This window comes from Panthera leo, chromosome F2, assembly GCF_018350215.1.
Source record: "Panthera leo isolate Ple1 chromosome F2, P.leo_Ple1_pat1.1, whole genome shotgun sequence".
Lineage (NCBI taxonomy): Eukaryota > Metazoa > Chordata > Mammalia > Carnivora > Felidae > Panthera > Panthera leo.
Window position 1 is genome coordinate 81,277,238 of NC_056695.1, and position 15,750 is coordinate 81,292,987.

The following is a 15,750-nucleotide window of genomic DNA, read 5'->3' on the forward strand; positions in this document are numbered from 1 at the left end:
AGACGGCCTCTCCACCACATGTTTAAAGCAGAGGTTGTACCAACACCACATGCTCCCCAAACACCGATGGACCGCTCAGCTCTCCTGAGGCAAGCATTACACCAACACCAGAACCCAAGCGAAGACTCTAGAAGAAAAAACACCTCCCATCACTCACAAACACAGGAGCAGAAACCCTTAACACCAGAGTCACTGAATCCAACAATACGTAAGAGGAATGATACATTGTGGCCAAGAGGAGTTCATCCAAGGAACGCAAGGTTGGCCTACCATTCCAAAAGCAATTAATGAGGGGCACCTGGGGGGCTCAGTCGGTTGAGCATCCGACTTCGGCTCAGGTCATGATCTCACGGTTCGTGGGTTCCAGCCCCACGTCGGGCTCTGTACTGACAGCTCGGAGCCTGGAGCCTGCTTCGGATTCTGTGCCTCCCTCTCTCCCTTTCTCTGTCTCTCTGCCCCCCCCCCCCCACTTGCATGCACATGCTCTCACTCTCTCTCAAAAATAAAATAAGCCTTAAAAAAAATTTTAAAGCAATTAATGAAATTCTCATATTCACAGAATAAAATTTTGAAAGGAGAAAACCATCCCAATACATTATACAGAAAAAGCGGTTGTCAAAATTCAACATCGATTCACTATGGAAACTCTAAGAAAACTCAAAAAAAGAATGGAACTTGTCCAATCAGATAAAGAAAATCTAACAAAGTCCGAGGACACAGGGCGACACACAATCAGGGGCATTTCTGTGTACTTGTAGCCAACAACTGGAAAGTGAAATTTAAACAGTAATAATTTGTGTAACAGTATAAAAAGTATGAAATTGCTAACGATAAATTGGACAAAACACACGCTAACCTAAGAGGAACAGCTAAACAGGAGAGTACATAAATGAAAGAAATTCTGACCACACTCACGGGTTGGAAAACTCGATCGTAAAGATGTCAATTCTCCCTTCGCTGGTCTACAGATTCGATACAATCTTAATTAAAATTACACCAGGACTGAAAACTCAGGCACTGACCGGCTACTGTAAAATTTATATTGAAATGCCAAGGACCGGAAGTGTCCAAAGCAACTCCATCCGCAGATGAGCAAAGCTGCAGGCTCCCACAGCTGGCACCGGAACGTCCTATAAAGGTTCGGTGATGGAGACAACGTGGTGCCGTCGAACAGACCGACGTGTCAATGAGACAGAATAACCCGAAACACAGCCGCACAGACCAAGTGCAGCAAGTTTTGAAAAAGGTGCCCAAGTATTCAACAGGGAAAGGAAAATCCTCCCAACAAACGGTGCTGGAACTGGATAATCATCAAACCAAATCAATTAGCCAGGACCCCTACCCGCGCGGCACTCCCAGGGGCTTAACCTCAGGGGCGCACGGGACGGGACACACAGCAGGCAGCTCGCAGGACCCAGGCGCCCCCCGGCCTCAGGGAGCCAGACAAGTCTGTGGAAGGGGCGAGGGAGCTCTGGGTCCTTTCCCAAGGGCACTAACCACACCCACGAGGGCTCCACCCCAGGACCTCCTCGCCTCCCCGAGGCCCTGCCTGCCGACACCATCCCCCTGGGCTTAGTTCCAACCTAAGGATTTGGAGGGGCACGAGCATCGGGACCACGGCAGGGCGTGTCCACACAATGGAAGATCACTCGGCCGTACGCAGGAGTGGACGGGTCTGTGCCACAACGTGGGGCAATGTGACGCACCCCGTGCCTTCTCACGGTCACAGGGACCTTCCCTTCTGCCAAATCTGACAGTCAGTCCCCGTGCACCTTCCCCAGTCCTTCCTGGATACTTTCAAAAACCGCTTCCCCTTCCTGCCCCCTTTCCCCACGAAATCCAAGAGCCCCAGGAGGCCCGGGCAGAAGGGGGCTCTGCCATCCTGGGGCTGTGCCCTCGGGCAGGTTCAGGGAGACCAGGAGCAAACAGCCCGTGCTTTATGGGCCCAGCCACGTGCCCAGCGTGTGCTCACCGAGCCTGGAAGCCTGGCCGTACCCAGCCCGCGGGCAGGGGTGAGCCTCTCCCGCAGCACTGCATAATTCACAGCTGCTTGGTCGTCGGGGATGCTCCGGGGTCCTGGCTGCCTGGGGTGGAGGGGTCTGTCTACAGCCCCTGACCTGCCAGGCTGAGGGGGCAGTTCTCCAGGCGCCGCCCGGGGCTCCCTCCACCCACAGTGACAGCCTGCATCCATCACGCCACTGCCTTCTAGAACCTTCTATTGGCTTTCCACTGCTTTGGAAATAAAACCCAAGCCATCTGCCAGGCCTACAAGGCCCTGTGCCCACCTCACGGACACCTCACTCGGATGCAGGCCCCTCCTCCTGGCTCCTCGAACGTGCCACGACCACTGTGCTCTACAGTGTATGGCAGCTTGGAAAGAGAGCCTCCCCTGAGGTGGAGCGGGTCCCTTCTCCTTGGTCCAGGGGGCTCACCTCCACCGTCTCTGCAGCAGCGTTTGCGTGGAGCCCTGTGCTGAAGCAGCACCGTGAGGCCGCCGTGCCACAAGAGACCGTGTGCAGACGCTGCGGGTGCTGCCCTGGCTGGGCCCATCGTCAGTAAAGAAGCTTCCAGACGCGCCAGCCCCAGCTGTGGCGTCGCCTCAGCTCTGAGTGTTCCCGGCAGAGTCCCAGACGTCTGGAGGCAGCACAGGCCTCCTCACTGGCCCTGCCGACCTGTGGTTCACCAGCTCTGTGGCTTTCGGCCCCACTGGCCTCGGTTTCCCCTAGAGACGGGGCCCAACATCATGTCCAGGTCCCCATGGCGTCTCCAGGCCCAAGACGACAGGTGCACACCACGTCCACTTCCCGGGGAACGGTCCTCCACAGCTCTGCTCTCGCTCCGTGGCCCCGAGAAAGCCCTCCCCTCCCCAGCCTCAGTTTCCTCATGTGCTTAAAAAAAAAGACCTGGTCAGTGAGGCTCCGACCCCAGAGGCAGCTCCAAGGAGTCAGGGGCAGGTCTCCGGTCAGCCCAGGTGATCAGGGTCCATGACAGATCAGCGGTAAGAGAACGGGCTGCAGAGGGCGCCCCCCTCCCCCCCCCAGTTCTCGAGCAAACTCCGGCTCGGTGTCTGCGCAGCTGTGGAAAGGCTGGAGTCAGGAGCTCGGGTGGTCTGAGTTCTGGGAAGAGGAGGGACAGAGCCTGTCCAGTGCCCCTGCAGCAGCACCGGGCCGTCGGCACGAAGCCCCTCCGAGAGCCCCGGCCCGCGTGGTGCGGACCACCCTGATCCAGGCCCCCCTGGTCCCCTGGGTGCCCATCCTGACACACAAATCCTTGCCGTGGGGAGGAGAGGGAGGGCTGCTCACTTGGGCCAAGGGCCCCACCCCCTCCCTGCACACCCCGCACCCCGGGCCTCGGCCCTGCACCCTGGGCGGCATCTGGGCAGACGTCTCTCACAGACACCCCCGCTCAGGGCCACCTCGACTTGCACAGGGTGAGGCCAACAGCCCCGCAGACCAGAGGCAGCCAGTCAGAAAGCCCCAGGGAGACGGTCCCCTCTGTCACACACTAGGAACGGAACACTGGGTGGTCACCTCCCTCCTTCAGGGTGCAAGCCCCCCAGGGAGACGGAGGGCGGCCGCCGGGGCTGGGACGCGAACAGAGTCCGGCTCCAGGGATGGGACCGGGCCCTCGGCACCCCATCAGGTGCCCCCGCCAGGCGTGGCCTCCATTATCAAATGTGCACCTGTGTACCTGTGACTCAGGTGGGACGGCCCGGTTACTAAGGGAAGGGGGCACTGCCGAGACCCCCGTGAGGACGGGGCAGGGCCCCACACCACCCAACCTACCCCCACGCACACCTGCCCCATCCAGCCCGTCTCCAGGCGGAGACCCCACAAAACACCCGGTGGACTGGTGAGCGCCCACACACAGGCCTCAGTCCCGAGACGCCACCATCTCCAGCAACGGGGAGGGAGGGGCTTGGAGCTCTGGCGACTGCGGCAGGGACCCTGAGCTGTGGGCCCAGCGGCCGCCAGAGCCTCCGGGAGCACTGCCACCCTCCCCACACCACCCTCTGCTCCCAGTGTGCACCCACCCCCTGCACCCGCCCCCCGGATCATCATCAGGCTGCAGCCAGGCCTGACTGGATCTCTGTGGGGCCGGGCCCAGCACCAGGCGCAGACGCCGTCATTGCCTCCTCCAACAGGACATCACCCAGAAGGGTCCGGGCCCACCCAGGTTACAGGGCCTGTCACGCAGCCAGGAGGGGACAGGCTGGCCCTCCCCACGCCCCACTGCCGCAGCCCGTCAGCACACGGGTCTAGGGCCAAGCCGGCCCAGGCGCCAGGCTCCAGAGGCGGCAGGGTGCTGGGGGGTGCGACGGGGAACGGGGGAGAGCACCATGGGGCGTTGTGGGGGTACGCTGAGGGAGGGGTTCTGGAGTAGAAGAGGCAAGCCGTGCTGGAGGGTGGGATGGCCGATGCATCCCTAGGGTCCCCTGCTTCACGGGCTCAGGCCTGTACCCGAACAAGGGCCCGGGGCCGTCTGTGGTCACGGGAGCAGGATGCAAGAGGCCAGGTGTTTCGGGTGGAGGAAGGTGAGTCGCAGCCCCTGAGGGAGGTGGCACCAGGAGGGCTCTGGAAGAAGTGATGCCCCCCGTGAAGGTGGAAGGGTGGGAGGCGGGGGCTGGCGTGCACCCCTGTGCACCCCAGGCAGGGCCGCCCACCTGCGTCTGCTTTCTGCTTTTGGAGCCCGGCTCACTGCAGCCTCCAGTGCCCCGGCACCCCCTCGCTCTGTCGTAGCGAGGCCGGGGCCCACGGCCCATTCACAGATGGCACCGTGAGAATCAGAGGGGAGGGCCTGTCTGGGCGTTGACCACCACCGGACTCGGGCAGTGTGCCCAGCCCCATGCCTGCTCGGAGCCGGGACCAGCAGAGCGCCGGAGCTGGGGGCCCTCCTGTCGGCCGCGAACCCAGGCTGATGACAGCTAGGTCATCCAGACGCCGTGCCTGGGGCCCTAGAGATAGGAGCCAGGGCCGCCCCGCTGCGTGGTTACAAGGCTGAGGGTACCGCGGGCAGACTTCCCGTCAGGGCTCCTGGAATGACCATCCATCTGTTCAACAGCACTCTGGGTGACACCCCCAAGAGACAGACAAACCAGGCCCCGCTGTCACCTAGCTTCACACCACGGGGGAGAGAGAGCTACGACCCGGCCACCCTGGCCAACCTGGGAGCCTACGATGGTGTGCCCAAGGCAGGGTCCCTCACGGTCCCGACAAAGATGGCCAAGTCCACACCTGTCTCGTGCAAGGCAAGAAAATCACGTTCAGCCCTGAGGTTCACAGGTCACTAGCTTTATTCATCTCGAAGGAACGTCCTCTCTCCCAAGACCGGATCCCATCTACTTCCGTCGCACTGAAATGTCTTGCCTTCCACAAAATGATGGCAATGACAGATGCCATAACGGACTTTTTAAAATGTCCTTATCTGGCAAAATAAAAAAGCCAATGAATGTCGACGTGGAGAAAACGGAGCTGCTTGGCCCCCTATGCTGGTCTCCATCGTTTAGAAAACACTAACGGTCCACGATGAATGGGGCCCTGGAAGGTTCCAGGCTTGTAGCCTGGTTAGGAACTGCCCCTCGGGAGGAGGAGCCAGATGGGGGTGGGGGGGGGGGGAATGGTCAGGGGAGGGGGTGCGGGGCAGGCAGGTGCTAAAGGCCAGAGTGGCTGCATCTGAAGGTGGAGGCGGACGGGGCAGAGGCCCCCACAGCCCTCAGTCACCGCGGGCAGGCCCAGAGTCCGGCCGGGAAGGCAGGAGCCCGCTCTCCACTCCAGACCCACGTTGGTGACGTCGGCCTTCGGCCAGCTGGGCAACACAGCCCAGGAAACGTGTTCGAGGGCCAGGGGCCCTGAAAATGCCATCGCGTGACCCAGGGGACACCACTTCAGGGACCTACCCCGGAACAGGCAAACACGGAGACCAACCCCAGCGCCCTCCCGGGGTCTGGTCATGCCGCTGACAAACGGGAGGAGCCACAGATATGGCTCCACGTCTCAGCGCAGTGACTGCGCACATTGGACAGTGTCCTCCGCGGCTCCACAGAGCGTGTCTTTAGTGTGTGATTAAGGGCACACGCACCCCAGAACCCGAACAGCAAAAGGCGGGACCGGAACATTACTCACTGAAATCCAAGTCTGCAAGACGCGTAAGGATCTGAGAAGAGGCTGGCAGGAAATGCCAAAATGTTAACAGTGCCTCCTCAGACATCCTGTGTGTCCAAATTTCCTATAATGAGCATATGCTACTTCCACAATCAGAAAACAATACGTTATTTTAAAAAAGAAACAAAAAAGAATAATTAAAAAAAGAGTTGCACAGAGAATCTGCAAGGGCCCTCAGCTGCCTCAAGCTCTGGACCCCCACACTCGGCAGGAGTGGTCTCGGGCAGCCCGTACGGACGGCCGGAGGACAGGCGGGCGGGTGGGCGAGGCGGGTGGGCGAGGCGGGTGGGTGAATAAACAGACAGAGGGAGCCGTGACCTCTCCAACGGACATCACTGCCAGGAAGAGACATGAGGTCTTGGCCGCGGCCCACACCCCCCCGAGCACGTTTGCTCGGGCATCCACACCGTCGTCTTTCCCAGGCAGGAGGCCCAGGCTCACACAGGACCCGCCCGGGGTCCCCTGGCAAGAAGGTGGCAGGGGGAACACCGGCTTCACGGCAAGTCTCAGGACCCCGCCTCGGGGCCCCCCAACCCACGCCATGCCGGGACCACGTGGCGGCCTTGTCACGTCCCGCCGGGCCCAGGGTGGCAGGGCGTGAGCAGCACTGCCCCCTGCCCCCTGCCAGCCAGGCTACCCCCCTGCAGAGGTCCCCTTCCTTCTTCCCCAGGGACCCAGCCCCCGAGAAGCCTTTCCGTCAGGAGAGGAACTCACCCGAGGCCACTGCTTCACCCAACCCAACCCAGGGCCGGCCTCTAGGCAACCCCAGCGGGAGCCCCTGGGGGCAGAATCAAAACCACAAAGCCACTCTCCAACCCAGCCCGTGTGTCCACTACGTGCAGGCGGCACGAGTGTGCCCCCCAGAGGGTGACGCCGGGCACGCGTGGCCTCGGGCTCGGGGCGCAAGCGGGGCTGGCCCTCGGGCGTGTGGGGCAGGTGTGGGGTCCGGGCAGCTGCCGCGCCGGGACGTGGACAGGCAGGCGTGCGAGGGGGTGCAGGGCACACCCGGGCACGCCCACAGCCACGCACACGATCGCACACTCACAGGCTCTCCCTCAACTCCTGTGTGTCACTCGGTGTCCCCAGGGACCGGAGGCTCTGCTCCAAGGAGGTCACTGCCAGGAGAAAGGAAGGACGTAAGGAACAGAAAGACCTCCCCCCCGGAGACCCCCAGACTCCAGCAGAGGAGGGCCGGGGGGGCCCCAGGACACGGGGGCCAAGGCCAGGGAGACCACCCAGGTGACTGGGGGCAGCTTCTGCCACGGCCCAGCCCCAGCCCCGCAGAACCTCCCGGGCAGGGACCCTCCCCCTGTTCGGGCACAGGCCCCCAGGCCCTTGTGGGCGCAAAGGCTCTTGGGAGCCTCCTCCAGGGCCCTCAGCCTCCAGGGCCCCTGGGTCTGGGGATCTCTTTCTCCTCTCCTGGTCAGCACTCTCCGGCGGGCCTGACAGAACTCAGGGTTCACGGCAAACATCAGCCCTCACCCACAGAGTGCGGCGAGCCACCCCTGTGTCCCCATGTCCTCCTGCCCCCGCCCCCCCCCCCCCCCACCGTCTGCAGAAGCTAATAAGGATAAGGCCTGGCCCAGTCCCATGAGGCGTGACTGTCGCTCCTGACCCCAGTACCCTCGACCGTGAGCTGACCTGCACTGACGGTCTGAGGGAGGTTCTGAGGCCGCCCTCCCCCTCAGGGATGCGTCCAAATCACAGCAGCCGGGCCAGGGAGCACACACGGGCCCTCCCTGCCCCACCCTGAGACCCCAGGGCTCAGCCCATACTGTCCTAAGAGAGACGACAGGGTCTGGGCTGCAGGGTGGCCGGGTCAGGAGAGGGCGGTGGGCACGCCACCTCCCCCAGTCGCCTCGACCTCCTGGGGCGTGTTCGGTGGCCCGGGCGGCCAGGTGGGGAGGGGTGAGGCTGGGCCCACCACGGACTCACCGTTGGAGTTGATCCGGAAGACGCTGGCCGATGTCTGCTGGAACAGCTCCTGGAGGTCACCTGGGTCCACCCGGGTGGCTAGAAGACAGGAGAGGGAGCACAAGGTTCACAGAGCGGGGGCAGCAACACCCTCCCAGCTGGGGTGGCCCCACGGTGTCACAGAGGGAACAGCAAGCCCGCCCCGGGGCACCCAAAGCCCCTGGAGAAGGAGGAAAGCAGGGGCGGCCCCTCAGAAAAGCCCCACCCGGGCACCAGCTGCCCCCAGCGCCCCTGCACCTGCACACGGGGCGCCCTTGACAGAAACGAGGGCCCAGGCCCACACGAGAGCCTGCACAGCCGAGGTCACTGCAGCTGTACGTGAGTCACAAAACAGAAACAACCCAATGGGGGCGTCTGGGGGCGGCCCGTTAAGCATCCGTTAAGCGTCCGACTCTCGATTTCTGCTCAGGTCATGATCTCACGGTTCACGGGATCCAGTCCCACGTCCGGCTCTGTGCTTGACACAGCACGGCCGGCTTGAGATCCCCTCTCCCTTCTCTCCGCCCCTCCCTGGCTCGTGCTCAGGTGACTTTTCTCAAAATAAACACACGTTTTTAACACAAAGAAGGCAGCAACAACCCAACGGCCGGCATCTGACGACGTGGGGTGCAAGCCGAGGGTGAGCACCACGCAGCCTCGAGAAGGAGCGGGTGGCGACAGCACAGCGACGGTGTCGCACCAGCGAACGCGGCCGGACACAGGCCTCCCACCACGCGGCTCCGCGTACGGGAAGAGTTCAGGTCCAGGGACAGAAAGCAGACCCGTGGCTGCCGGGGGCTGGGCCAGGGGACGGGATGGCTGCTGACGGCCGTACGAGTTCTCTTGAAGTGACAGAACGTTCTGGATTACTCGCGGGGATGGTCGCGCACACTGCAGGATACGCCACCAACCACAGAAACGTCCACGTGAAGGTGGATAACGTGGTGAATTTTACGTTGTGTGAACTTTATCTCCATCTGAAAGACCACGCCGAACATCGTGTGGTTACCACCCACTCCTGGGGGGACGGGAAGGCCCACTCCACCAGGCGAGCACGAAAGTCTTGCGGACGCTACGGAAAAGTCTGCCCCCTTCACGGGACGAGGCCCGGCCCGTGGCCACGGCCTCTTGGGTAGCTACGCGCAGAAACACAAACGTGCCCGCACGAAGCTTGTGTAAGACACTCACGGTGGCTTCATTCTCAGAACCTGGAAAGGCTGCCACCAGCCGGCAACGGAACGCACAGGGCCCCTCACCTGATGGAGCCTGGGACAGGAACGACTCCCACGTGTGTCTATACTACCCACTACTACCGGCCCCCAGGGAGGCTGGCGCCTCGGCCTGAATGGGCCAGACCCGGACAGGGATTTGTGCACCACGACAAGGTCAGGGTGCACACTCTGAGCTTAACGCAGAGGCAGACGGGTGGGAGGCTGTGGCCTCCGGGCCCCGCCTGGGCTGTGCAGCCTCAGCCCACACGTGGGGAGGCTGGTGTGCGTCTTCCTACAGGACAGACACAGGCAGGGGCGCAGCCTGGCCGCCTGCCTCACCCGCTAAATGCTGGGAGGAGAGATCCAGCTCCAAGAATCGTTCCTATTCTCCAGGTCTGTGTGTAGGTGATCCCAGAGGCCACTTACACTGGGACAAACAGCCACCCTTCTCAGAGCCACCTTCCTCTGGACATCTCTTCAAGCCCGTCCCCTGGCTCGTCACCGTGGCCCGTGCCCTGGGCCGAGTCCTGCCCCCGCCGGTGCCCTGTCTACTCCTGACCCCACAGGGCATGCGTCTTTCCAGAGGATACCGGCTGATGGCCTTTGAGACATTCTGTGTCCAAACCAAGGATGACAAGGCTGAGCTCCCAGAGGCGCAGAGAGTGGCCCCAGGAAAAGGCAAAGGGGGGACTGGAACTGCAGCCTTTACAAAGGTGAGGAGAGCTACATCCCGCAGGGCAGGGCGGGGCAGGGCTGCTGAGGGTCTCAGCAGGAGACCAGGCCTCAGATGCAGCTCTCCAGCCTCCACTCCACCCGTCAGTGCAGAGCCCTCGGGGCGGGCAAGCGGGTGATCGGGCCCATTACTGGCTAGGGTCAGGGTGTCGGGGGCAGGGGTGCAGGGTGTGGGGGGCAGGGCTGCAGGGGGCAGCACGGCAGGGGTGCAAGATGTGGGGGGCAGGGGGTAGGGGCATAGGGGGGCCAGGGCTGAGGGGCAGGGGCGAGGGGTGTTAGGGGGGCAGGGTATGGGGGACAGGGGTGTGGGGAGCGGGGTACAGGGGTGCGAGGGGCTGGGGTGTGGGGTGTGGGGGGCAGGGGTGAGGGGTAGAGGGGCGGGGGGATAGGGATGCAGGGGATGGAGGGGTGGGATGCAGCAGGCAGTGGGGGCTGGGTCAAAACTGCCCCGAGGAGCTGCATCCAGGGCCGGAATGCACTCTGGCCAGCGGGCAGGTGCCTGGGCCTGGGAGGCCCCCAGCAGGGCGGTGGTGGGCATGCCAGCCCGGTCTACACCACCACCACCGTGGGATTTGGGGCACATCTCGGAGCCACTGTGGAAACCAGGGGAGGGGGCAGCTGGCAGATGCACAGTGCAGGTGCGGGGGGAGGGGGGGACTGGCAAACATCCCAGCCCCGCAGCAAGGACAGCAAGTCCCCACCCAGACGGCCTTCCACCTCCACGGAGGTCTGGGGGAGGCCGCGGGGAGGCCGTGGGGGACTCCTACCTCAGCAGAGGGGATGCCAGGGATGCCAGATGCCGGCTGCAGCTGTGGGGCAACTCGGGCTGTCTCCCTCAGACCCGGCCTCTCCCTGGTCCTGGCACCTGACGACACAGCCCGGGACACCCCCTGCGGCCAGGAGGGGCCGCGTGACTAATTCTCACCCTGGAATTAGAGAACCGAGGGCAGTTTCCCCTCCTGTTCTCACAAGGAGGCTGGAGCCCTGGACTGCCCCTCACCCTCTCCCTGGCTGGGACACGATGGGGTGTGACGTCCCTCCCAGGGACACCACCGAGGGGGCGCAGCCACAGCCGGGGGGGGGGGGGGGGAGCCGCGGGGGTGGGGGGGCTGCATGAGGGGAACGGAGGCTCCGTGTTATCGCGGGGGCAGCTTAACCTCTTCTTTCCTTTTCGCCAAGGAGGGGCCGGAACCCCAACAGAGGCCGGCGTCCGCATACACGCGGCTGGGGCGCTCAGGGCCCGGGTTCACCTGGAGCACGTGTGCCCAGATCCCACACCGAGGCAGCCGTCGGACAGGGAAGCAGCAAGACGGTGACCACACAGCACGAGCAGGGCCTCTGCACGCAGCACAGGGGACCAATGCTGGGCAGGGACCGGGGGCTGGGGGAGGGTGGGAGGACGAGGTAACGGGACTGGAGGAGGTGGGACTCCCAGGGGCGGAGGGAGGATGTCGTGTCTGGTGGGCATGATTGGGGATGGAGGGGGGCTGGCCACCAGCTTAGGAAACACAGAGGAGGAACAGGGACATTAATCCCCCAAACATAAGCCACTTTTTCACGGAATGACAACGCAGGGCGGCAGATCAACTTGAGCTTCTGTGGGGGGGGGGGGGAGGGAGGGCAGGGCCCAGGCCCCCCCTCCCCTGCATGCAAGCCGGGAAGCGGTGCTCTGACCACAGACAGCCCTGGTGCGGCCCCGTGGCCCCCACGGCTCGTCGCCTGGTGTCTCCTACAAGCAAGTCCAGACTGCGAGCAAGGAGGGCGGGTCGGAGCGGAGCCGGCGTCACTGGGTCCGGGGGTGGGGGACTCCGGGGCCTGGCAGGTGCCGCGGCTGCCCTGGGGCAGGAGACAGGGTTGAGGCGATGAGGCAGGAGGGGCTCCAGAAGCCGGTCTCGGTGCCCTGGTCCCTGGCCAAGCACACGTCTGTGCTCACACAGGGAAAGACACCCCTCGGCCGAGGACCCGGGGAGCACAAGAAGCTGGAGGCCGCTCCCCCCTCCCCCACACAGGGTCAGTGTGCGTGGGTGGAAGTCACACGAGGAGAGAGGAGAGGGCGCCGCCCAGCACCCGCGGCGTCGGGCAGGGCCCGCGGAGGCCGCAGCCACAGCACAAGTGCCCTGAAACAGCACCGTGACCCCGCGCAGGTTTACTGCCCCTGGACAGAGTCCAGTCCTCCCGCAAGGAGAACAACCAAACCTGGGGAGGGAGGACACAAAATTCACACTCGCAACTCGCGGGCCATACGAAGAGGCAGGAGCACGTGACCCCAAACCGTGAGAAAGGTCACTCAACAGGAAATCAGGCCCAGAAATGGTGGCGGACAACCTCACTAGTGCAGAAAAACAGGCGTAAAAGTTGCAAAAGGCTGACGGGACACCGAGGCGCGTGCAGAGCAGCAGGGGAGACCCGGAGAGGCCGCAGGCCTGCCACCCCGCCTCCCCTGACACCCAAGGAGACACTGAAATGACTTCCCACTGCACGGGGTCAGCCACGGGTGCGATGCTGCACCGAGGTTCCCTGCGGTGACAGGGCCACGGGGCACCTCGGGGCGACACCCGGCGACCCGGCAGCCACGGAGCCACAGAGGGGAGCAGAGTTTCAAGAAGTAAGAACCCAAAGTATCCAAATTCCGTCCAATAAAAACCGAGTTCCAAGAACTTCATTAAGTCACAAGCAGAATAAATACTAAAGTCTAAGGGCGCCTGTGGGGCTCAGGTCATGGCCTCGCGGTTCGTGAGTTCCAGCCCCGCATCAGGCTCACTGCTGTCAGCATGGAGCCTGCTTCAGATCGTCGGTCTCTCTCTCCGCCCCTCTCCTGCTCACTCCGTGTCTCAAAAATAAACATTTAAAAATGCATATATTAAAAATTTAAAGCCCAAAGCACGGTAATCAAAACCGCAGAAAGCCTGTGGCGAAGGGGCCCCTTTCGGAGGGGCCAGAGAGGCACGTACCCCACCCCAGAAGGAAACACAAAGGTCGCCCCGCCCCCGTCAGAGCCGCGGAAGCCAAGCCCAAACACGCTGCAGGGACATCTTCAGAGTGCCAAGAGAGAGAAAACAAAAAACACCTTTCGACCAAAATTCTACATGCAATGGAAATATATTTCAAAAATACAGGCAAAATAAAGATTTATTTTAGACAAAAGAGCCGAGAGACTGTCTCAGCCAGATGTGCACCATAGGAAAAGCTGAAAGAAGTCTGTCGGGTCAAAAGAAACAATAAAAGGCAATTTGGATCCACACGAGAAAGCAGAGTGCGGGAGAGGCACACGTCTCATTTTAAAGGTATCTCAGACGCCATCGGTTGATAAAGCAAACTGCCAGCCAGGTGCTTCCAGCAACAACGTGGCGTCCGGGGTCGGCTCTGTGAGGTTCCCACGTCACGCGGCGCGACACCGTGTTACCCGCAGGCAGGCTGCGAGCGCAGGTGTGGGTACGGCTAGCGCTAAACCACAAACGGAGCAGGTCACTAATACGCCAAGAGCGGACTTACCATCATCAGCAACGGAATCATCATCAACACAATTACCCCAAACAACAAAGGGAAATACCACAAATATCGAGATGGGGGATGTAAGCCTGAACATATCGGTATTTCTGCCTAAACCTGAGGCACCCGTGCAGTCCCCAAGTGGCCAGCGGTGGCCACGCCATCATCACCAAGGCCCTACGGGACAGCACCACTGCCACCGCTCTGGGCAAAGTGGAGACGGTCAGATGGGGCCAAGGGCAAACCCCAAATACACGGGCTACGAGGAGGGCACTTCCTACAGAAAATCAGACGCACCTATGAGTAAAGGGACCGGAAGATTCGTTGTGTGACATGGCTGTGTGAAAGCTGCCACGCTAACATTAGAGAATTCAGAACAACACATGAAAGGAGAGATAAAAGAAGGTTTTACAGTGACAAAGGGGGCAATGGATGAAGAAGACAAAATCCTCAACGTTCAACGCGCCTAACAGCACAGCTGGAAAACGTGCGAGGCACAGACTGACAGGCTTGAGGGGAGAAGCAGACACATCCACGGCCGTGGTCATCAGCATCCTCTCAGCAGAAAATAGATCGGGGGACAGAAGATCCGTGAGGATACCAAGACCTGAATGGCACCGTCGATCACCTCGGCCCAAGTGACAATTATTGGACACTCATACCCAACGACAGATGGACACACTCTTGTCAAACACACGGGGAACACGCACAAGACACGATGCACCTCCAGTGTGCAGCAGGTCCCGATGCATGTGTAACAGCTGAAACCATATGAAACATTCGCCAACCAGGACAGCACGAAACCAGAAGTTAATAACAGAGAGGTATCTGGAAACAAAGAGAATTATTTGAAAATTAAGCAATACCCTTCTAAGCAACCCTTAGTTAAAGAATAAACCACAAAGGAGATTAGAAAATATTTTTAAATGAATAAAATGAAAATACGATATATGCAAAATTGTATAAGTAAAGCAATGCACAGGGAAAAATTTACAGCAATAAATACCCGTTACTAGGGAAGAAGAAAGGTCTCACGTCAATGATCTAACAAAAGCAAATTAACCCCAGAGTAAGGAAAAGGAAGGAAATCATCAAGATGAGCAAAAATCAATTAACTCAACATTGAACAAATAGAGAAGATTAATGAAATCAAAAACTGGTTCTTTAAAACAATCAATAAAATTGATATACTCACAGTGAGACGAGTCAAGTATGAAACAGAGAAAACACAAACCAGCAATACCAGAAATGAAAAAGGCAGTCTTACTACTGACCATACAGGCATTCAAACAATACTAAGGCAACATGACAATTTCGTGCCAGTACATTTTACAAGTCTGATGACGTGGGTAAGTTCCTTGAAAACACAAATGATCAAATTTGACTCATGTGAGTAGCAGCAGAAACCTGGGCAACACTGCAGCACGGTGACACGGTGACGCCACAGCACGTAACACTGTGTCACTACAACATTGCCACCTACGGCTGTAACACGTAACACCACAGCACCGTAAAGCTATGGCTACAACATTAACACGTATGCTAGGGCGTGTACATTGTGATACCGCAACATTGTAACGCTGTACCATGTAACGTGACACGGCAAGGTTAAAGAAACTGCAGTCTCAAATCTTCCCACGATGAAAATGCTCAGCTCACATGCCTCCTTGGAGAATTCCGCCAAATGTTTAAGGGAAGAATAATACCAATTCTACACATTTTCTCAGAAAACAGGAGAAACCAATTCCCGACTCGATTCAGGACTCACTTTATAGTTACACCAGTCAAGGCAGTTCCGTATCATGTTAAGTGGAGACCCAGGTCGATACGGACGGGTCAACACCCAGGTGAGCAGTCACGGGGTTTCAGACACAAGCGTCGAGGTGACTCAGTCATTTCCCCCATCGATGATGACCAAGTGGACAGCCACTGAACCCCGACCCATATCAACAAAACTGAGAACCCACTCAGCCTGGCTCACAGATGCAAACATAAACGCTGGAACTGTAAGACTTCAAATCACAACAATTTGCGGCCTTGTTGTGGGTAAGAACTTTTCAGGTGGGATACAGACAACAGAAATCCCAAGGAAAACGCTGGTAACACTGAAATATAAAACCTTCAAAAAAGACACAATTAAAATAAAAGGCAGTCCAGGGGGCACCTGGTGGCTCGGGTCACGATCTCGTGGGTTTTGAGATTGA

The 15,750-nt window shown here is 60.1% G+C and overlaps 1 protein-coding gene across 8 annotated transcripts in view; it reads right to left on the reverse strand.

Moving 5' to 3' along the window:
* TSNARE1 (t-SNARE domain containing 1) overlaps nt 1-15,750 on the reverse strand; it is a 140,486-nt gene that overhangs the window by 74,861 nt on the left and 49,875 nt on the right. For all 8 annotated transcript variants that reach the window (XM_042923799.1, XM_042923800.1, XM_042923797.1 and 5 more), the window contains 2 exons: nt 8,097-8,174; nt 7,207-7,276 (listed from right to left, as the gene is read on the reverse strand). In XM_042923799.1, the coding sequence (XP_042779733.1) occupies nt 7,207-7,276; nt 8,097-8,174 (148 nt within the window). The remainder of the gene's footprint in view (nt 1-7,206; nt 7,277-8,096; nt 8,175-15,750) is intronic.